The sequence below is a fragment of the Hemitrygon akajei genome, chromosome 5, assembly GCF_048418815.1.
Source record: "Hemitrygon akajei chromosome 5, sHemAka1.3, whole genome shotgun sequence".
NCBI lineage: Eukaryota > Metazoa > Chordata > Chondrichthyes > Myliobatiformes > Dasyatidae > Hemitrygon > Hemitrygon akajei.
In genome coordinates this window covers 195,341,898-195,366,462 of record NC_133128.1, presented here as the reverse complement: position 1 = coordinate 195,366,462, position 24,565 = coordinate 195,341,898, and the positions used below count along the sequence as shown (strand labels likewise).

At 41.0% G+C, this 24,565-nt stretch overlaps 1 protein-coding gene across 3 annotated transcripts in view; it reads left to right on the top strand.

The window, feature by feature from the left end:
* nckap5l (NCK-associated protein 5-like) overlaps positions 1–24,565 on the top strand; it is an 883,389-nt gene that overhangs the window by 299,824 nt on the left and 559,000 nt on the right. For all 3 annotated transcript variants that reach the window (XM_073047595.1, XM_073047596.1, XM_073047597.1), the window contains one exon: positions 13,607–13,670. In XM_073047595.1, coding sequence (XP_072903696.1) covers positions 13,607–13,670 — 64 coding nt within the window. The remainder of the gene's footprint in view (positions 1–13,606; positions 13,671–24,565) is intronic.

Below are 24,565 nucleotides of genomic sequence, written 5' to 3'. Positions count from 1 at the left end.
ACCTCTAGTTATTGTCCCACCCAACCTCAGTGGAAAAAGCCTACTTGCATTTACCTTATCTATACCCCTCATAATTTTATATCTATCACATCTCCTCCCAACATTCTACATTTTAACCTAACCTATTCAATCTTTCCTTGTAACTTGGGTCCTCGAGTCACAGCAGCATCCTTGTAATTTCTTTTAAGTACTCTTTCAACCTTATTTACATCTTTCCTCTGTGTGGAGTAAAATTATGTTCAACAGTGTAATAGTTAATATGGATTTTCTCTTCCTCTTACTTCGCCAACATGAATGATTTTATTGATGTGAGAGAAAGTGGGCATAATTCATGCAGTAAATGTAATATAATTGAGTTTTCAAAAGGTCTTCAGTGATATATGCATCATAGATTCACTTCCGAGATTATTGGATAAGGAGCTGGGGACAGGCAACGGATTGGAAAATAAGCTGACGACTGAATATAAAGAACAAAGTTAGCAACTAGAGTAAGTACTCTGACTAGTGAACGATCAAAACTGATCTTCAGTAGGGAATGCTTCAGAGATCACTGTTGCTTATAACTTACATTATTAATTAGTACTCTATAAGTAGAGGCATAATTAGAAGTGTTGCAGTCACCACAGTTAATTTGCAGTGAATCTATCAAAGTCATAAAGACATTAATAAGCTTCCAAAATGGGTGATTAATTTACAATTAAATTTCAAGGTACACAGAATAAATCAGAGAAACCTGGGTATTCTAAATGGCTGCATCACCATCTGGTATGGGGCTGGTGGGCACTGCACAGGGTTGGAATAAAATGCAGAGAGTTGTAAAATCACTCAGCTCCATCATGGGCACTAGACTCCCCAGCATCCAGGACATTGTCAAGGAGCGGTGCCTCAAAACGGTGGCATCCATCACCCAGGATATGCCCTCTTCTTATTGACACCATCAGGGAGGAGGTACAGGAGCCTGAAGACACACACTCAACAACTCAGGAACAGCTTCTTCCCCTTTGCCATCAGATTTCTGGTTGGATATTGAACTCATGAACACTAACTCACTACTATTTTTCTCTTTTTGGACTATTTATTTAATTTAACTTTTAAAATTATAGTATATTTGCTGTAATTGACTTTATTATTACATATTGCAATGTACTGCTGCCACATAACAAGTTTCACAACGTATGACGGTGATACTAAAGTCGATTTTGATTCTGAAGGTTCCATTCAGTCCATTGTATCTTTGTTTTTTTTTGAAAAAAGAGGTACACAGCCTGGACCCACAATGCTGACTTGGCCTATCAGCCTGTAGGTCACAGCTCTTCAAGTAGACTGAGGTTGTCTGTAGCTGCCATATTCTCCTCATTAATCCTTCCACCAGTGATATTAAATCTGTAACCTTGGTCGTTTGAAACTCGTGCTTAAAGGAAGAAGAGCTTTCCTTTTCACTCTTTCGAAATTGCAGTGACTTTATACATTTCATTTAAATTTCCCCCAGCTTCTAGTACCAAAGAAAGCTATTCCAGCATTTTGTAGTTTGGCAACAATCTCTCTGACATCCATTGAGCAACAACCACATCTTTCTTGAAATGTGGTGATCATAACAGCTGGTGGATTTTGGTGGGGACCATTTAAAAAGCCATATGCTGCTTAGTGATTAATGGTCTTGAGATCCGTAGGGAATTCAATATGGACGTAGTGATACAGTCCATAGTCATTGATAGATTAGGCAAGTCAAACATTGGACTACATTTTAGGGTTATAGAAAAGTACAGCACAGAAACAGGCCCTTCGCTCCATCTAGTTTAAACTGCCTAGTCCTGTAGACCTGCACTGGGACCATAGCCCTCCATACTCGTACCATCCATGTACCTATCCAAACTTCTCTTAAACGTTGAATTGAGTTTGCCTGCACCATGTGCTGGCAGCTTGTTCCACACTTTCTGACCCTCTGAGTGAAGGAGTTTCCGCTCATGTTCTCCTTAAACATTTTTTCACCCTTAACCCATGACCTCTGGTTGTAGTTCCACCCATCCTCAGTGGAAAAAGCCTGCTTGCATTTACCTTATCTAGACCCCTCATAATTTTGTATCCCTCTATCAAATCTCCTCTCAATCTTCTACACTCCAAGGAATGAAGAAGTACTGGAAAAGCATGGTTGATCTGTAGAACTTGTAAAAAGAATAATTAGACCATAATTTGAGTACAGAAAATATTTAATGTCTGCATTTTTACAATAGGTCAGGGTGGTAAGAATTATTAGGCTTATTGATGTCTTTTCCCTGATACTGAGAATTTGTCAGGAATATTTGCATTAGTAAAAACCAGGCTTTCAGGAATGAATTTAGCAAGCACTGCATCACAGTGTCAAAAAGGTTTGAAGATCTCCTCCAGAAAATAGGTGCTAAACAATTTGTTAATTTGAGATTGATGGTTTTCTATTTAGCAAAATAGTTTGGGGATAAAATGAACAGATGACTTGAATTCGACTCCAGACAATTCATGATCTCACCAAATATCAAAATAAGCCTAACAGTTTTTTAAGATGATGGGGTAGCTCCTGGGAAAATGTTTCCATATTTGTAGGACTGAATCAAGGGATTCAGTGATTATATTACTCCAACCCCCTTTCCTAGATTGATAATTTTGCCCAAATAATGATTTAATGTTTTTGTGCACTTTACGCAGTCCTGTGTAGGTCTGTAGTCTAGTGTAGCTTTCTCTGTTTTTTTTTTTACGTAGTTCAGTCTAGTTTTTGTACTGTGTCATGTAACACCATGGTCCTGAAAAATGTTACAATGTACTGTACCAGCAGTTATGGTCGACGTTACAATAAAAGTGACTTGACTTGACTTAATGTGGAAGATGACGTTGTGAGTAGCAGCAGATACAACATGACAAGTACAATGAAAATGAAGGAAGAAGCTCATGTGAGGTTTAAGTGGTGTCATTAGCCAAGTAACTGTTTTCTGTGCTGTAGATATTAATTTTAATCATGATACTATTTGATGACATACTTTATTGTTCAAGTCATTACCTTACTGGTTTTTCACAACCTTCAAAACCACAAAAACATCACTCTTTTATCATCTCATGGATTTCCTAGCATCATGTTAATGTGGTTTTAATGTTGATGTTTTATGTGAATATGCAATCCATTTGCTTTTCTGGGAAGTTGCTGAAATGTTTGCTGAGCAATAGATTAAGGTTGTATTCTTTTTTTCACCTCTAGTCTGAACCTCTCTAAAAGTGATGGACAAAACATCCTCTCTGTTAGCACCAACCTTAAAACAAAGCGAATTTCAGCTATTTTAACTTAATCCAGTTCCTAAGCACATCATCAGCTAAAAACGTTTGGAATTGATATTTAGTAGTAGCTTAAACTGCCAACATTAATGTTGTGTCTGTGCACAACTAAATGCAGCACATGCTTTAACTGGTGTATTCGTATTGCAATGAGAGAGAAATGTGCATGCGCAGACAACAGATCAGTACGTAATGCTAAGTGGGGGAGGGGGAAATGGTCATAGACCCAAATATTACACCTGCTCCCCCTTTAGATTAATGCAACATAAAACTGTATATGTACAAAGCATTCAATTTCCCTTTCACAAACCCATATTCCAATAAACATGCTTTCACAGTAACAGTCCATAACAGCTTCACAGTTTTAAAGGTTCAGTCTTCTGGGTGCACTCTGTTTCTCTCAGGATAGTACCCCTGGAGTGGTACTCGGTTTGGTAGGTGTCTTGTCTAAGACAACAGTCTCGGTTTCTGGTGTCACGTTTCTGTCAGTGACATCATCACTAAGAGGCAAGTCTGGTGTCTGTAATGTGTCTGTCTTGTTGGATGCAGTCGACTCAGGTGTGTTTTTCGATCGAGCATCCAGTATCTGGTCCACATGATGTCTCTGTCTGATCACCAGCATCCACTGGGTACATCACTCCGTGTGATCTGGTTCTTGTAAATATTGTACCAGGTGTCCACTTGTCTTCTCAGTAATCATGTGCTAGGACTTCCTGTCCAACTTCAAATCTCCTTGCTGCTTCACTTGGCAACTAGTTGAACTGTTTATTCTGCACTTCCCTCTGTAGATCTGGTTTCAGGAGGTTGATGCAAGATGGAACATAGCACATTACAGGCCCTTCGGCCCACAATGTTGTGCCGACCATATGACCTACTCTAGAAACTGCCTAGAATTCCCCTACAGTATAGCCTTATATTTTTCTAAGCTCCATGTACCTATCTAAGAGTCTCTTAGAAGACCCTATTGTATCCTTGTATCTGCCGCTACCACCGCCACCGGCAGTGCTACCACGCACCCACCATGCTGTGTGGGAAAAACTTGCCTCTGACATCCCCTCTGCACCTACTTCCAAGCACCTGAAAACTATGCCTCCTCGTGTTAGCCATTTCAGCCCTGGGAAAAAAGCCTCTGGCTATCCACACGATCAATGACTCTCATCATCTTATACACCTCAATCAAGTCACCTTTCATTCTCCATCACTCCAAGGAGAAAAGGCCAAGTTCACTCAACCTATTTTCATAAGGCATGCTCCCCAATCCTGTTCATGAACAGCACTGCAGGTGTTTGATTTGTCGCATGAACAGAGTTCGAATACACAAAAACAAAATTGTCCACATGCAGAGGAATGTCTTCCTTGTCCATCGCTTTAGTGGACTTGAAGGTTTGGATGAACATTTCAGCTGACCCATCTGTTAGTGAGGAGCTGACTTTGATGCCAATTTTCTTCATAAACAGTTGGCATTATTCTGATGTGTATTGTGGTCCGATGTCACTGACAATTTGTTCTGGTAAGCCATTCTGGTGAAGATAGTCTCAGAGCAGAGACTGTCTTTGCTGAAGTGATTAATTTCATTGGTATAACCTCTGGCCACTTTGAATGAGCATCCACAACAATCAGAAACATGGAGTCTATGAATGTCCCAGCAAAGTCAATATACACTCTTTTCCATGGTGACTATGGCCACTCCCATAGGTGTAAAGGTGCTTGTGGGAGTGTATTTTGAACTTTTTAGCATTCTGGTCAAGTATTCAATCTGTCAATCTATTCCCGGCCACTACACACAGCTTCAGGTGAAACTCTACATCACGACTGTCTTTCATGCAGATTATCCAACACTCTGGCGTGGAATTTAGAGGGAGCCACAACACAAGATTCGCACATCAGCATTCTTTGACATACTGACAATTGGTCTTGTCTCTCTAAGAACTTCAAAAACATGTAGTTACCATGAGCTGGCTATCCTTGCATGGTGATTACATAGACTTTTGACAATGTTGGGTCATTCCTCGTTTCCTTTTGTATTTTGGGATTTGTTACCAGCAGTGGCGTGGAACACTTCTGGGTGACAGTGTGAAGACTTCTTCAGCTGCCAACAGTGGAAGGTGTGTTGCTGTGTTCTTTGGTTCCCTACAACTCTGTCATAAGAGTGGGCTCCTAGGAATAGAGCTCATCATTCTAACCAGGTAGCAGTCATCACTGGAATTCCCTTCCTGGGATTGAAAATGGACACAAGGGGCTGGTGACCTGTCACTAGCGTAAAATATTCTCTGTAGAGGTAGTAGTGGAACTTATCGATTCCCCATATTAGACTAAGGGCCTCTTGGTTGACCTGTGCGTGGTTGAGTTCTGCATTCGTCAGTGATCTTGAAGCAAACGCAATCGGGTGTTCAGATCCATCTTTCATAATGTGTGACAAAACGGCCCCAGTGCCATTGCATGCCAGTCTGATGGACAGCGATGGGCCATAATGGGTGAGCAGCTCATCGCTTTGTTTCCTTGAATGCTTTTTCACGTTTCTGACCATTCCCACCTTGCTGCTGTCTGTAACAGTGTGATCAATGGATGCAGCACTGTAGCAACGTGTGGGAGAAGCCGGTGGTAGTTTACATGGCCTGAGTGTGACCCGAGTTGTGACACATTTTCCAGTTTGGATGCCTCTTCAGTCTTCACTTGTGACAAATGTAAGCCATGCTTTTCAGTGAGATTTCATTCTTGGAAAAACTCCCATTTCTCTCTTTGCACGCAGGCCACACTCACTCAGACTGGTAAGCACTTTACCAAGGTTCTGGAGGTGCTCTTCATCACCTTTGCCAGTCACGATGATGTCATCAAGGTAACAGTGTGTTCCTGGGATATCTTGGAGCACTTGTCCATTGTTGTTTGCCAAATTGCTGGAGCTAAAGATGAGCTGGAACAGTCCCTTGTGAGTGTTGATTGTGAGGAACTTGCTGCTTGACTCCTCAGTCTCCATTTGCAGATGGGCTTGTGACAAGTCAATCTTGGAAAACCTCTCCCCGCCTGCTAAAAATGACATCTGTTTGTGGCAGGGGATACTGCATAGTTTGCAGCACAGATTTGATGCTCACCTTGAAATCCCAACATATGCAAACAGCTCTGACCTTCCCTTTCCTGATCAGTGGAACAATGGGCGTGGCCCAACCACTCCAATCAGCCTTGCAGAGACTTTCAGACACCTCCAAGCTCTGCAGTTCAGCATCCACTTCAGGATGTACATCATAGAATCTTGCTGTTGCTGTTTCATCTAGTTTAATTCTGGCCTTCATGCCCTTGAGTTTACCAATCCCCTTCTCATTAGCATTAAGCAGCTGTGCCAGTCTCCAGTCTCTAGTTAGTGCTACCATTTGGGCAGCCGTTGATGTCTCACCGAGAGCTTAGATTGAGTGCCAGTCTAGTTGGATTTGTCTCAACCGTTCACTGCCAAAAAGTGCTGGCTCTCCACTTTTCAATACATAAAGATCTAACTGTTGTGTTTGGCCTCCATATGTCACATTTACTTTCAGTTTGCCTTTGGGAGATGAATTTTCACCTGTGTACATCTTTAGCATCACTAAGGTATTCTCTCATGGTATCTTTGAAAACAGTCTGTTGTAGTCAGCCTCTGGAATTATGGACAAAGCTGACCCTGTGTCCAGCTCCATTTTCAGTTTTATACCCGATGCATCTATTGTGATCCAGTTGATTTTGTGATCTGCTTCAGTTATACTATGCAGTTCTGGGCATGAGAGTTCACCTTTGTCAGACTCTGTTGTCTGATTCTGTTTACACTTGCTAACTATGCATTTGCTAAGTTTTGCGTTAGAGATTTTTCACTCGGTTGTGCTTTTTCTCTGCCTTGCACACTCTCTCTACGCGACCTTGTCTGTGACACTTTCTGGAGACTTTTTCTTTGAATCGAGTCATTTGCATCATGGGAGAATTGCCACATCAATAAAAATTTTTGGCTTTTTGCACCAGTCAGGGACATATTACGCATTTGACATTCTAACTTCCTTTTCTGTAGTTCTGCTGCATTCTTTGCTGCGGTCTCCAATGATATTGCAATGGTCAATGCCTATTTACCAATCTGTGTGTCTGTGCACACTACATATCAATTAAATAAAAGCATGCACGTGGGAGATGGTTTTAACTGGCGTATTCGTATTGTGGTGAGAGAGATCAATGTGCATGCGTAAACAACAACACATGCGCAGATAACAGATCAACAGGAAGTGCTGGGGGGGTCATTTCTCTAAAAGAAATAGATCCATACATTGCAATTAAAGTACATTTATTATCTGTGTGTGTGTGTGCATGTATATAAAATATATGTACCATATACAACCCTGAGATTCATTTCTTGTGGGCATACTCAATCAATCCGTAATATATTAATAATAATAGAATCAATGAAAGACCACGCCAACTTAGGCGTTCAACCAGAGTGCAAAAGACAAACTGTACAATTACAAACAGCAAAAAATAGCTAAGTAAAAAAGCAATAAATATCAGGAACATGAGATGAAGAGTCTTTGAATGTGAGTCCAGAGGTTGTGAGAACATTTCAATGATGGGCCAAGTGAAGTTGTCCCCTTTTGCTTCAAGAGCCTGATGGTTGAGGGGCGGTAACTGTTTCTGAAGCTGATGGTGAGAGTCCTGAGGCTCCTGTATCTCCTTGCTGATGGCAGCAGTGAGAAGAGAACATGTGGTGGTGGCGGATCACTAGTGATGGACCCCATAGTACTGTGAAAACCAAGATGGATGAGTGCTCACGTTGCGACTGGAAATTTCACTGCTGGACATGGCAGGGCAGTTTAAAGCAGGAGTTTCATACTAACTGAAAATAGTGTCATTTCCAGCGATGATGCCAGATGATTTCTGAGATCATTCAATGATCAATCTTACTTGACATATATACTTACAGGTATCAGGAATTTGCTGTGGTGTGTTGGTCAGGCTGCAATGTGCAACAAAAAACTACATTTAACTGTTGTAAAGAATTGTATAATACTTGAAGCTAAAGGTTAAAGTCTGAATTTTAGTCTTTTTATAATCTTTTCATGATGGTTACTGAGGATTTAAATACTTTGTAATAAAGCTAGAAATTTTTTTTGCCCTGATAGCTCCAAGAGTGACAATGGTAGTGAGCAAGGTTGAGATTTACCTTTTCAATTAAATTGTTTTTCTGGTATAATAGCATTGAAAGAGATAATACGCTGCTTCATTTTGGAGGGAAGTTTAGCTGCATTCATTAGAAAATATGAAGCATTTACAATATATATCATTAATGTCACAGCTTTCTGTTTTTTTTTTTACGTAGTTCAGTCTAGTTTTTGTACTGTGTCATGTAACACCATGGTCCTGAAAAACGTGGTCCCATTTTTACTATGTACTGTACCAGCAGTTATGGTCGAAATGACAATAAAAGTGACTTGACGACTAATGTAAAGGAGGAATTTAATAATTAGGATTAAACAAACCTATTTCAAGTTTTTATACTTAACATCTTTTATAGCATGGACTGTGGGTTTCCTGTTGCAGTTAACTACTGTCGAGTGAAAGTACGAAACCTGCACCAGCCCTAGGTTTATTGCTGGCCCAAGTTGCGGTGCACAAAAACATTAGCATTGACAATACTTCTTGATTACTGTCAGTGTGAGAATGCATTCATTCTCTTGGAATAAACTGCAAGTGGCTTTACCTGACAAGTCATTATACTTTATTTTATCTTAAAGTGACGGACAATGACGAGGAATATATTGTGATCAATTCTGTTTAAAGTGAAATGGAAAAAGTAGCTGGCAGTAATGTGTGAGGCACCCTTTTGACTTCATATGTCGTACAAATAATTTATGAGATGAATTTTGACCACTGGTGGGTACCATATATTGATCAATACTAAATATCAGTCTGATAGTGTATGGAGCACTATCAGATAATGTATTTGGAGAGGTTCAGTCTGACATTAAATAGGGAAGGAGCAGAGGAGTCTGAATTGGAATTGGGTTTAATATCACCGGCCTACAAAGGCTTGTCAAACAGAACCTGCCCTTTCTGAATCCATGCTGCGTCTGAATGGAACCACTCCTTTCTAAATGTTTTGCTAAGATAGCATCTTCCCTTGTAGGTTCACTAACATGCTGCTCAAGAAAGTCATCACGGATACATTCAAAGAAGTCCTCCTCAAGACTTCCTTGACCAACCTAATTCACCCAATCTAGGTTAGTGAACCTACAAGGGAAGATGTGGTTCCATTAGACAGATGCAGCATGGATTCAGAAAGGGCACGTCCTGTTTGACAAACTTACTGGAGTTCTTTGAGGACATAATGAGTGCAGTGGATAGAGGGGAACAGGTGGATTTCCAGAAGGCATTCGATAAGGTGCCACACAAGAGACTTATAAATAAGATACGGATACATGCAGTCGGAGGAAGTGTATTGACATGGATAGTGGATTGGTTAACCAATAGAAGGCAGAGAGTTGGTATAAGTGGGTGTTTCTCCCGTTGGCAGTCAGTGATGAGTGGGGTGCCGCAGGGGTTGGTGCTGGGCCCGCAGCTGTTTACCATTTATATTGATGATTTAGAAGAGCGGACTGAGTGTAGCGTAGCAAAATTTGCTGATGACACTAAACTGAGTGGAAAAGCAAATTGTATGGAGGATGTGGAGAGTCTACAGAGGGAGATAAATAGGTTAAGTGAGTGGGCCAAGGTCTGGCAGATGGAATACAACAAGTGATTGAAAGATCATGGCCAATACATCTGTTATCTTTTCTGCAACCTCTTTCAGGGCTCTGGGATGTAGCCCTTCTGGTCCAGCTGACTTATCCACCCTCTCATTCCCTTCCTAATGATACTGATACATGTGACTTGTGCTTCTCCCTCTCAAGTTGCAGTATGAATTCAATCATATTATGTTCACACCCTCCTAAAGGTTTCTTTACATTAAGTTGACTAATAAGATCTGGGTTATTACACAACACCCAACCTAAGATAGCCTTTCCCCAAGTAGGCTTAAGCACAAGCTGCTCTAAAAAGCCACCTTGTAGTCCTTCAACAAATTTCCTCTGTTATGATCCAACACCAACACGATTTTCCCAGTCCCTTTGCATATTGAAGTCCTCCATTACAATTGTGTCATTATGCTTATTACAAGCCTTTTTCAGCTCCCTTTGCAATCTCAACCCCACATACTGGCTACAGTTTGGGGGCCTATATATGATATATATGATTCCCATAATGGTTTTTTGCCCTTTCAGTTTCCTAACTCCACCCACAAAGATTCTACATTCTCTGACCTTGTCACCTCTTTCTGAAGATGCAATTCAATAGAGCCACACTACCTATGCCTTCCTGCTTGTCTTTCCAATACAAAGTCATTTTGGATATATTGACATTGGAGGGGGTTCAGAGAAGATTCACGAGAATGATTCCAGAAATGAAAGGGTTACCTTATGAGGAAAGTCTGGCAGCTGTTGGGCTGTATTCCCTGGAGTTCAGGAGAATGAGGGGGGATCTCATAGAAATATTCTGAAAGGGCCCGAACAGATTAGGTATGGCAAAGTTATTTCCCATGGCAGGGGAGTCTCGGACAAGAGGGCATAACTTCAGGATTGAAGGACGTCCATTTAGAACAGCGATGTGGATAAATTACTTTTGTGAGAGGGTGGTAAATCTATGGAATTTGTTGCCACAAGCAGCTGTGGAGGCCAAGTCATTGGGTGCATTTAAGGCAGAGATAGATAGGTTCTTGATTAGCCAGGGCATCAAAGGGTATGGGGAGAAGGCAGGGGAGTGGGGATGACTGGGAGAATTGGATCAGCCCATGATTGAATGGCGGAGCAGACTTGATGGACAAAAGTCATGCATATAAGCAAAGTGAATCCTGGACCTCAAGTTCTGATCAGAAGGTATCCAAACATTTGTACATAAAACACTCTTATTTCTACTATGGAAGCTCTTAAAATGGTGCGATCTCACCAAGTAAACCTGAGATGAATGAACTACAGAGTCTATACTAGAATAGTCGCCAGTTCCTTTGACAGATGATTAAATGTTGCTAGCATTAGGGAATTGGTGAATGTTCAGCATTTGGATTTTCAGAAGGCATTTGACAATGTGCTGCATATGAGGCTGCTTAATGAGATAAGAACCTATGGTGTTCAAGCTCAAGTTTATTATCATCTGACTGTACTTATATACAAACAAATAAAACAACATTACTCCAGGCCACGGTACACCCACAAATCATATATCACAAACAGCATGAAACAAAATATGGTGGGTACCCATTAATTGGAAAACATCATGATCAATACATTTTCGCCCAATTAGCTGAAGTTTCATGGAAATAATTAAAAAGTATTTAAAACAAAAGCCAAACAAAAAAGAAACAAATTGAGTTTAAATGAAATACAGAACAAATTATAGCACTGCCAATACTACTATAGTACTCTAAAATTGTATTGGTTCTGAACTGCTCATAATGGAGGAATTTAACCAGTGTACACTGCTGTTCTTTTGACTGTAAATGAACAAAATCAACACAGACACCTCGTACAGATGATGACTGCCTTCATACAATGCTTTCACCAATTGCTTCTTCCACATCTTCACTTTGATTATAACATTCAAGATGATTGTCAATATCTTCAATTTTTCTTCATCGTTTCTAACTTGAAGTAATGAAATAATTTCATTTTCACTCCTGGCTGTTTCTGGCATCTTCAAGCCTGAATGCTTGAAACAGTGGAGACCAAAACAGTTCAGAATTATCTTACTGCTTATTTCACATCAAATGTCAGTGACAAAAGTCACTGCTTTTTGAATACAAACACAAACAACTGATGCTATTTAAAAACTGTTCACTCTAAGAATGGTGTCACGTCTAATGGCCGTACAAGTCCTCATTAATGCTTCAAGCCCTTTGATATATCGCTTTCAGTAAATGTCACTAAGAAGGGGAAAAGAGATCCCAGTGATCCTTTCAGCTGTTTTGCTATCTTCTGTCAGGTCTTTTCAGTAAAGGTAAGAGCATAGACAGCAGGACAGTGACCTAATTTAAAATTCTATCTCAAACCTCTTTTTAGAAACGGAAAACCTACAACACAATACATGCCCTTCAGCCTACAAAGTTGTGCTGAACATATCCCTGGCTTAAAAATTACAAGGCTTACCCATAAAACAAACAGACAACAATTTACCCCTGACATCTCCTCTGTACCTACTCCCCAGCACCTTAAAATTGTGTCCTCTTGTTGCGACCATTTCAGCCCTGGGAAAAAGCCTCTGACTATTCACATGATCAATGCCTCTCATCATCTTATACACCTCTATCAGGTCACCTCTCATCCTCCTTCAGTCCAAGGAGAACAGGGCGAGTTCACTCAACCTATTCTCATAAGGCATGCTCCTCCAATTCAGGCAACATCATTGTAAATCTCCTCTGCACCCTTTCTATGGCTTCCACATCCTTCCTGTAGTGAGGTAACCAGAACTGAGCACAGTATTCCAAATGGGGTCTGACCAGGGTCCTATATAGATGCAACATTACCTCTCGGCTCTTAAATTCAATTCCACAATTAATGAAAGCCAATACACCGTACGCCACCATAACCACAGAGTCAACCTGCGCAGCTGCTTTGAGTGTCCTATGGACTCGGACCCCAAGGTCCCTCTGATCCTCCACACTGCTAAGAGTCTTACCATTAATACTATATTCTGCCATCATATTTGGCCTACCAAAATGAACCATCTCACACTTATCTAGATTGAACTCCATCTGCCTCTTCTCAGCCCAGTTTTGCATCCTATCAATGTCCCGTTGTAACCTTTGACAGCTCTCCACACTATTGACAACGATTCCAACCTTTGTGTTATCAGCAAACATACTAACCCATCCCTCCACTTCCTCATCCAGGTCAATTATAAAAATCACAAATAGAAGGGGTCCCAGAACAGATCTCTGAGGCACACCGCTGGTCACTGACCTCCATGCAGAATATGACCCGTCTACAACCACTCTTTGCCTTCTGTGGGCAAGCCAGTTCTGGATCCACAAAGCAATGTCCCCTTGGATCCCATGCCTTTTTTTTGTCTAATACCTCAGAATTTGGCTTAGTGTTAGATTACTTTGACAATACTTGTACAAAGCTCCTCCTAGGTGTGTTTTTCTCCCCTCTGTCTTACAAGCTTGTGAAAATACTAATTGTTGCAAACAAGTACAGTATGTTGTAAAGGATTTGGAGAGAACACACCCAACACCATAGAAATATGACCATTTATTGACATACTTCTGTTTAATTTGCAGAGAGAAGCTGGCTGTGGCCCAGTTACAACAGGAAGCTGCAAGCAGTGAAAGTGAAAGAACAATGGTACAGTATATGTGTGTCTTATTTTACCCTGACCACTCTGTTTATTTACTGAGATGGTTAGTTTGAAAAGTAGCTCTTTCAAACAAAAGTGAAGTATAAATAGTATGTAACAATGTGTGCTATCTTAAGCCAGTTGTATTTTTACTCTGAAATTATTTAAACGATCATTGCTTTTACTGAGATGCAGCTTGGATAGGTTACAATTAAATCATAAATGAGTTGGTTTAATGCGACTAATAACAGAGTGCAGGGCAGATTTTAGCCATGCTAACTCCCAGCACAGTGTGAAAGCAGGAAACAAACAAGGCAAGGTCAAAGACCACAGGGCATGTAGATTTGTTAATGGAACAGGATTGGTAAGTACTGTTGCAGCCTTTGAGAATCATAATCTATTGTGATTTATTCGAGTATTTGTTATGATTATAATTCTGTTCTCAGTAGCACTTAGAGAAATGTTTATTGATATTAGTCCTATGTATCCCCTAAATCTCAGGGAGCAGTGGAATGCAATTTGTGATATACAGTGCATAGTATTCCACAACAGAATTGAGCAGCGTTTTGTGTGGTGTTGTGCCAGAAGCGGAGAGTACAGTAACACTGATTTCTGTATATAATCTGTACGAGCTCTTCCTGAGCAGAGTGCTGTTTGCAAAGGAATCCAGGAAATGAAGTCTTTTTAAAAGCTGATAGAGAAGAACTGAGCAATTATTATCTCCTTTGTTATGTTAGACAGGTTCAAATAAATCTATTAGACAATTATTTCTTTTTTTTAATTGCCTAGTACAATTGCTTCAGTTTTTGGACAATCACTCTGGGTTTTTACAGCACTGAAGTCTTCAGGTGGAATATCTGAACTCAGACAGAAGCCATTGAATTTTAAATAGTGCATAAGGATCCAAAAATATTGTGTAAAGCTTGGAGAATATTTCAGTCTCTAAAATAAGACCGGGTGGGTTGCAGTGGTTTAAATTTGAGATGCAATGTAAAGCACATAAAACAAGAAACAGGTTATAATCATGAAAATTATCCTAATTTCGGGAAATCCAAAGCAACACACACAAAATGCTGGAGGAACGCAGCAGGTGAGGCAGCGTCTTTGGAAATGAATAAACAGTCAACGTTTCGGTCTGAGGCCCTTCAGGATTGGGAAGGAAGGAGGAAGATGCCAGACCTAAAGGTGGGGGAGGGGAAGTTGGACAGCTTGAAGGTGATAGGTGAAACCAGAAAGGTAAAGGTCTGGAGAGGAAGGAATCTGACAGGAGAGGAGGGTGAACCATAAGAGAAAATGGAGGAGAGGGAACTCAGGGAGAGATGATAGGCAGGTGAAAAGAGGTAAGAGGCCAATGGGGAATAGAAGAAGACAGAAAGGGAAGGGATTTTTTTACCAGAAGGAGAAATATCCACGTCATCAAGTTGGAGTCTACCCAGACGGAATATAAAGTGTTGCTGCTGCCTCTCCCTGGGGATGGCCGCATTGTAGCTGAAAAGGAGACCTTGGACCAACATGGTGGAATGGGAATTAAAATTTTTCGCACTGGGAATTGTGTTCAATTCTGGTCACCTCATTATAGGAAGGATGTGGAAGCTACAGAGAGAGTGCAGAGGAGATTTACCAGGATGTTGCCTGGTTTGGAGAACAAGTCATATGAAGCAAGATTAGCAGAGCTGGGACTTTTCTCTTTGGAGCGTAGAAGAATGAGAGGGGACTTGATAGAGGTGTACAAGATTATGAGAGGCATAGATAGGGTGGATAGTCAGTACCTGTTTCCCAGGGCACCAATAGCAAACACCAGAGGGCATATGTACAAAATCAAAGGAGGGAAGTTTAGGGGAGACATCAGGGGTAAGTTTTTTACACAGAGGGTTATAAGTGCCTGGAATGACTTGCCAGGGATGGTGGTGGAGGCTAAAACATTAGGGGTATTTAAGAGCCTCTTGGACAGGCACATGGATGAAAGAAAAATGGAGGGTTATGGGGTAGTGTGGGTTTAGTACTTTTTTTAAGGATTATATGGGTCGGCACAACATGGAGGGCTGAAGGGCCTGTACTGTGCTGTAGTGTTCTATGGGAAGTTCTGATTTTGGTGGATGGACCAGAGGTATTCGATGGAACAGTCTTCAACTTACAATGGGTCTCACCAATGTAGATGAGGCTTTATCGGAAGCAATTGACACAGTAGGTGACCCCAACAGATTCACAGGTGAAGAGTATATAATTATAGCTCAAGTCTACTTCATGTTTAAACAAGATCAAGGCTTGAAAACACTCTGCTGGAGTAACTCAATGGGTCAAGTTGCATCTGTGAGAGAAAAGGAATAGCTGGTGTCTCAGGTTCAAATCTTTGTATCAGTCCTTAGGTTCATCAGACTGATTTCTTTTGATGGATGGTCAGTGATGAGGCTACAGAATAGACTGGTCCTGGATTTTATCCTTAAGAATGTATTTTGATTTCCATTTTAACAGAAACCTTGATGCCCCATTTGGCCAAATGAACCTTGATATCAAGGGCAGACACCTCACCTCACTTCACTTCTGGAATTCGGGTCTTTGGTCCCTGTTTGGAACAAGGCTGTAGTTTTATCTGTAGCTCTGTGACCATACTGGGCACCGGTGATTCAGTTGAGTTGAACTGAATTGACTTTATTATTTACATCCTTCACATACATGAGTAAAAATTTTACGTTATGTCTCCGTCTAAATGTGCAATTTAGTCATGTGTAATAAATAGTATGTACAATAGGACAGTCAATATAACATAGAAATACAGTTGTGTCAGCATGAATTAATCAGTCTGATGGCCTGGTGGAAGAAACTGTCCTGGAGCCTGTTGGTCCTGGCTTTTATGCTGCAGTAGCGTTTCCTGGATGGTAGCAGCTGGGATAATTTATGATTGGGGAGACTCAGTCCCCAATGATCCTTCTGGCCCTTTTTACACTTCTGTCTTTGTTAATGTCCTGAATCATGGGAAGTTCACATCCACAGATGCGCTGGGCTGTCCGCACCACTCTCTGAAGAGTCCTGCAATTGAGGGAGGTACGGTTCCCATACCAGACAGTGATGCAGCCAGTCAGGATGCTCATAATTGTGCTCCTGTAGAAAATCCTTAGGGTTTGGGTACCCCTACCAAACTTCAACCTTCAGAGGTGAAAGAAGCACTGTTATGCTTTTCTCACCACATAGCTAGTATGTACAGACCACGTGAGATCCTTGGTGGTGTGTATGCCGAGAAACTTAAAGCCGTTCACCTCTCAATTCCAGATCTATTGATGTCTATAGGGGTTAGCCTGTCTCCATTCCTCCTGCAATCCACAACCAGCTCCTTTCTTTTTGTAACATTGAAGGGTAAGTTGTTTTCTTGACACCACTGTGTCAGGGTGATGACTTCTCTGGAGCCTGCCTCATTATTATTTGAGATTAGGCCAATCTGTGTATGGGAGTGTAAGTATTACCTGATTGCTCTGGCTTTGCACGTGTCTGAGAAATGACCGACTTGGCAGGTTGAATTTGTCCTGCTTCTGTTGTGAAGAACATGTGTACAAGGGTACTTAAATTTTCAGATGTATGCCGGTGTTATAACCATGCTTGAACAATTTAGCTAGATGTCTGTTAGTTCTGGTGAACAGGCCATAGCTATTTAGCAGGCTTGCTCACTGCGGCGTCTGACTGGCAACTGAAAGTTGATCTTGGCAAGCAATTAAAGTTCATTGCATCATCATTACTGAGGCCTGACATGGTCACTCTGTCAGAAACCTCGAAGTAGGAGGTCGTAGTAGAGCTGACAGTTCCTTGGGTAGAATGGATCGAGCTTAAAAAGGCTAAATACCAGGAGCTGGTAGAGCTGTACTAGAGGCTGGTGGAGGGCATGATGTGAGTCTATAGAGGAGGGTTGTAGAGATTTTACAGAACCTAATTCCTCCTGGGCATTACAGGGGCTGCAAAGAAAAGAGCCATCAGGACCATCACAGAGGCTTGTAAGCGAGGCTCCAGGTGGCTATGGATTAAGAGGTGTGACCCATGGACCAGTGCTGCTGGGACACAAGGCAGGGCCTGATCAATCCCAGCTGGCTTGCCTGGGTAAAGGTGTCTGACCCGCAGCACCCAGTTACCCCAGATTTCATCAATGGGGTGTCCCAGTATCTCAGCATCAACAGCTTGCATGTTGTCTGCTCTCATAACCTTTACAGTAACAGTGCTGTCAGCCAAATGTTGCTATCACATGGAAGGAATCAAATAGGTTGAAGAATAGACTCTGAAGATGGGAATCACAGCAACAAGTCAAGATTGGTAATTTATTTGGCATTTCACATGCTGGATCCTACTGTCACTGAGGATAGGAAAGTTCATGGCACCTCTTTCTTCCACTAGCCGATCACTTATCCATTGCTATTCATGCCTAGGCGTGGTTGGAATGCAGAGTGTAACTCCATTGCATGTTGGCTTTACGTTTGGCATTTACATGATCCTGTTATGGAGGTTCTTCTCACCTATTCCTCAACATTTTTATTATGCCTCACGAAGGTGGAGGTGATGCACCATCAATAACTCACGCTGAGACTTAGGAAGAGAGATATCGGCTTTTATTGACTGAAGAACAACACTACATCCTGGGAAAATGAGGGAGAGCAGCAGACCACAGTCGCCTTTATACAGGGGTCTGTGGGAGGAGCCACAGGAGCAGTCAGACAGGTATATCTAGTTCACCACAGGAGGTGAGCTGTCTTTTTGAAGAACAACCATTCTTTTATTTATTGTGATACAGAACTACATTCTCTCTGGCATTACATTCCTCCTTAGAACACCTGGAGAATAAAGACGCATATGTAAGGCTCCTTTTCATTGACTACAGCTCTGCCTTTAATACCATCATTCCAAATAAACTGATTCCTAAGCTCCAGAACCTGGGTCTTAGCACTCAGATCTGCAGCTGGATCTTCAGCTTCCTCACAGACAGGACCCAGGCTGTAAAAATAGGGGACAAGCTCTCCTCTACAATCACTCTGAGCACCAGTGCCCCACAAGGCTGTGTACTCAGCCCCCTGCTGTACTCACTGTACACCCATGATTGTGTAGCCAAGTTTCCATCAAACTCAATATATAAGTTTGCTGATGACACCACAATTGTAGGCTGCATCTTGGGTAATGTTGAGTCTGAGTACAGAGAGGAAATTAAGAACCTGGTGGCATGGTGTGAAGACAATAACCTATCCCTCAACGTCAGCAAGACGAAGGAATTGGTTGTTGACTTCAGAAAGAGTGGCACACTTTTTGTCCCACTTCCCTCCTGGAGAAGGTTCAAGAGCATGAAGATACGTACGGCCAGATTTGGGAACAGCTTCTTTCCAACTGTGATAAGACTGCTGAACAGATCCTGACCCAGATCTGGCCCGTACCTTCCAAATATCTGGACCTGACTTGCACTACCGTACTTTCCCTTTTCTATTTTCTAATTATGATTTATAATTTAAATTTTTATTATATTTACTTCAATTTGTACTTCAGGGAGCGCGAAGCGCAGAAACAAATATCACTGTGATGATTCTACGCTCTAGTATCAATTGTTTGGTGACAATAAAGTATTTGTTTTGTATTTGTATTGTTCAGAATCTGCCCTTCCAGCCCTTCGAGCTGTGCTGCCCAGCAATCCCCAGATTTAACCCGAGCCTAATCATGGGACAGTTTACAATGACCAATTAATCTACCAACCAGTATGTCTTTGGTCTGTGGGAGGAAACCAGATCACCCGGAGGAAACCCATGCGGTCACAGGGAGAACATGCAAACTCCTTACAGATAGTGGCAGGAATTGAATCTGGGTTGCTGGTACTGTAAAGTGTTGTACTACACTACCATATCTTCTTGTGAAGGTACTCCCAGAGTGATGCTGAGAAGGGAGTTCCAGGATTTAGACCACGTACTCTGCAAGAATGGAGAGAAACTATGGGAAAGTGGGGTTTACAAGTGCATGTTGTCCTTGATCTTGATGGTAGAGATGCTGATGGAGAAGCCAAACTGAATAACTGAAGTGTGTTTTGGGGTATTTGTGTTTCAGTGCACCAGAAATAGTAAACGTGACAGGCACATGAGGCAGTAGATGTTGGAATCCGGAGGAACTCAGTGGGTCAAGCAGCATTTCATGGGTGAATATTAGTCTGGGGGCTACTTTGGAGTAAGGCTGCTTGATTGAAATTCAGAGGGATTTATTCCGATACGTTAGGTTCATTTTTGTAGCTGTGTGGAACATTAGTGGATAATAGAAAATATTTTGGAAGCAGTTCTAATTTTTGTTATAGTTATTGAAAGGGAAAGTCTCAATGAGATTGTTTCATATGAAAAATTATGATATCAGAGGAAATTGCCTGTTAATATCAGCTATATTTAGTCAAACTAATAACATTTCATAAAAGGACAAAAATGAGGTACTTTCATCCACTACTGGAAGTGGATTGTTCTGTACTATGTCTACCATCTCTCTGTAATTCTGTCTAGTAAAATATTCCTACATATAGAAGAGTCATACCTGGTGTTGGCTCCATGGCTGCTAAGTAATAATTTCAGTGCACTGGACTGATGAATTTTTCACTGAACTGATGTATATTTACCAGTTTGTATTGTGGATTGAAAGGCAATGACCAGCTACATTGCCTTTATTTTGAACAACCACTTGTCTCTGCACATCTGCACTGAACTGCAAAGAGATACTTTGAAAACACTGTTGTCCATCTAAACCTTTAACCTCCTATTCAAGTTTTTCTGAACCTGAACCAAAACTTGTCAAAAGCTGTCTTGGCTTAAATTCTCACCATTATGCTCTGTACATTGCAGCTCACTTAAGATTAGAGTCCCTGCCACAAACTACTCGTTTCCTTGCTAATCCAGAAACTCCCGTACAGTGCAGAAGTGATTATTTTGGTCACAGTCCAATCACATCGGACTTGACTTGAGTCCGAGTCCTTGATCACAATGAAAGGACCTTTTCATTACTTGAATTATAAGGAAAGATTGAATACGTTAGGACTTAATTCCTTGGAACATTGAAAACTGAGGGGAGATTTGATAGAAGTATACAAAATTATGAGGGGTATGGATAGGATAAACAACAGGCTTTTTTCACTGAATTTGGGTGGGACTACAACCAGAGGTCATGGGTTAAGGGTGAAAGGTGAAAAGTTAAGGGGAACAGAGCTTTGACTAGCACCAATCTGGACATCAGAAGTTTTGAGAGGAGGGACTTCAGACAGGTTCACTGCCCGAGGATAAAAGGCAGAAGCGGGTCGGGGCAGCATAATAGAGCTTTGTCCAGCAACCAATCAGTGTTTGGGATTGATTAGTAAGAGCAAATTGAAGGAAGGCAGGGGCAAGCGCATGGCCATTGTCAGAGTGGTGATCGTAAAGCTTTAGTTCATCGAGACTTCCGCGAAGAGAGGCTTTTCTCAGAGAAAGGAAAGAAAAGCTTAAGTTTTCTCCTTTTCTTTATCTGCTCAACTAGGACAGTAAGATTGACAGGTAGGATAGTGAAATGTTCCTCTTGCGGGATGTGGGAAGGCAGGGAGACCTCCAGTGTCCCTGACAATTACAACTGCAAGAAGTACATCCAGCTAAAGCTTCTAACAAGCTGTGTTAAAGAGTTGCAGCTGGAACTGGAGCGCCACACTATCCACAATACACCCAATCTTTGTGTCATTAGGATGCTGTTTATTGCCTATGGCTCAGTATTCCATACTATCATCCCCTCAAAACTAATCAACAAGATCTCCTTGTACAATTGGATCCTTGACTTCCTCACTTCCAGACCTTAGTCAGTTTGGACTGGCAACATTATCTTCCATGATCTCCATCAGCACGGGTAGCACAAGGCTGAGTGCTTGGCCCCTCCTCTACTTGCTTTACACATGCCTGTAAGGCTAAGCATGGTTGCAGTGCTGTATTTAAGTCTGCTGACAGCACCATTGTTGTTGGTTGAATCAAAAGTGATGATAAATCAGCATGTAGAACTGAGATTGAAAATCTGGATGAGTGTTGCCAGAGCAACAGCCTTCCATTCAGTCTCAGCAAAAGGAAGGAGTTTCTTAGGAGGAAACTAGAGATCAATAAGCCTTCTTCATTTGGGAATCAGAAGTGGAGAGAGTCAGCAACTTCAAACTCCTTGGTGTTTTCATTTCAGAGGATCTGTTCTGGGCCCAGCATGTTAAGTGCAACTATAAAGAAAGCAGAGCAGCACATCTAATTCCTTAGAGGTTTGGCATGACATCTAAAACTTTGACAAACTTCTATAGATGTGTGTTGGAGAGTATACAGTACTGATTGGTTTTATCACAGCCTGGAATGGAAACACCAATGCCTTTGAATAGAAAATCCTTAAAATTAGTGGATATGGCCTAGTCCATCACTGATAAAGCTCTCCCCACCACTGAGCATATCTATATGGAGTGTTTTTGCAGGAAAGCAGCACCCATTGCCCTTCTTGCTGCTGGCGTCAAGAAACAGATACAGAAGCCCCAGGACCCTCACCACCAGGTTCAGGAACAATTATTACCCCTCAACCATCAGGCTCTTGAACCAGTGGGACTATCTTCACTTAATGTCACTTGCCTCATCATTGAACTGTCCCAGAACCCATAGATTCAATTTCACGGACAATCTATTATTTATTTTTCTCCTTTCTATTTGCACAGTTTGTTGTATTTTACACATTGGGTGTTTGTTTTTCCTCTTGGGTGTGGTCTTTCATTGATTCTATTATGGTTCTCAGATTTACTGAGTATGCCTGGAAGAAATGAATCTCGGGGTTGATAATAAATTTCCTTTGAATTTTGAATACTTTTATAAGACCACCTCTCATTCTCCTAAATTCTAAGAAATAAACTCCTAGGTGGAGACGAGTCCATGGCCAGATCAGCCATGATCTTGTTGAATGATGGAGCAGGCTCAACAAGCCAGATGGCCTACTCCTGCTCCTATTTCTTATGCTCTTACATTATGTTCTTATAATTCAGGCCCTCTAGTCCTGGCAACCTCCCTTCAAATCTTTTTTACACTTTTTTTCCATTTTAACCCAATCTTTCCTATAACAGGCTGATCAAACTGTACATGGTACTCCTAGTGTAGGCTTACTAATGACTTGTACAACTGCACTGTAATCTCCCAGTGGCTATACTTAATGCTGTGACTGTTGAAGGCCAGTGTTGCATATGTTTTTTCACTACCCCGTGATGCTGCTTTTAATAGATTATGATCTTGTTCTCATTGGTCCTTCAGTTGCATTTCACTACCACTTATAATACAAATCCTATGCTGGTTGTCTCTCCAAAATACATCACCTCACATTTATCTGTATTGAACTCCAGTGTACTCCCTAGCCCACTTCCTTAACGGATCAAAATTCATTGTCTCTTGCAAGTTTTCTGATCAAGCTGTGTGCATTCACATCCAACTTCAAAGTAAATTTATGATCTAAGTACATTACATATGTGGCACCACATGCAACCCTCAGATTCATTTTCTTGTGGGCATACTCAATAAATCCATAATAGGTTAATAACTGTAATAGAATCAATGGAAGACTACTCCAATCTGGCATTCAGTGTGCAAAAGATAACTAACTGCAGATACAAAAATAAAGAAATAGTAATAAATATCGAACATGAGATGAGGATTTCAAGTACATGAAGTACCAAACACTGATTGGCAAGTTGCACATTTAAAGTAGTATTCAGGGTCAAATGTCAAATCAATCATGGTTGCTTAAACAGGAGTCTTGGGAGATTAACAACTAACAAAAGTGCATAAATATGATCAGTATGTGACAATTTATACATAAATTATAGCAGGAAACCAATCAGCTAGGATTATGTCTGAAGAAGGCAATTCTTTCCAAAATCTACAGCTGAAACAATCAGCTATTGTTTAACAGCTGGTGCCTTCTGGTTATTAGAAAACTTTTACTCTAATGGATAGTTTAGAACAGCTATTTTTGAAACCAGTAAACAAATATTCAGCAGAGTTAATTTCTCAAGGAAGATGTCAACATTAATTGAACATAAACTACGATCAAAGAAAGGTTCTATATAATAAACAATGCTGAACATCAATTGGATTGAGATCTTCTTAGTACTAAATTGGAAGAGCTCCCAGGGCCAATGAGGCCAATTGCAAAACTCCGATCCTTTCTGAATGCATTGTCTTTGCTTTAGATAAGATTGTTGTCTCAAGTGATAATATTGATGGTGAGTGAGTGAGTGAGTGTGTGTGTGTGTGTGTGTGTGTAAAAAGGGAATGAGAATATGTTGGAAATATTGTGGAAAGGCAAACAGTTTCAGGTCTTACCCAGTTCTAACAAACTATCTTCAATGTGAAACGTTAACTCTGGTCTCAGCAAACGAAAATAAGGTTGAGGTACCAGATGGGTGATAATTATGATAGAGGATGCACTAGAAAGCCTTGTATTGAAAAAGGGTGTCTTTCAATCTGGATGGGACCCATCCTAAAATGATGGAAAATATGGAGATGTGGAGCACAAACTGCCAAATGTGTGCAGGCTGAGGTTAGTGCTTGACAACATGAAAATAGTGAATGTTTACATACTTATTTGGTGTGGGAGTGGGCAGGGATGTACCTAACAACTACAGAACAGTTGACTTAATTTCAGTGATGCAGAAAACTAGAAATGATAATCAGGGAGTGAATTAACAGTTGTTTGGACAGATGTCGATTGATTAGGTGAAATGGTAATTAGCTTGTGTGAAATAGACAGGGCAATAACAATAATAAAGGGTCATAAATTGGCAAAGTAACAGGAAACAGAATCATAGGAAAGTGTTTTTTTCCCAGACTAGAGGGAAGTGTAGTGTGGTATTGCCCAGATTAATATACAATCAATGGTTTGGTGCATATGGGGC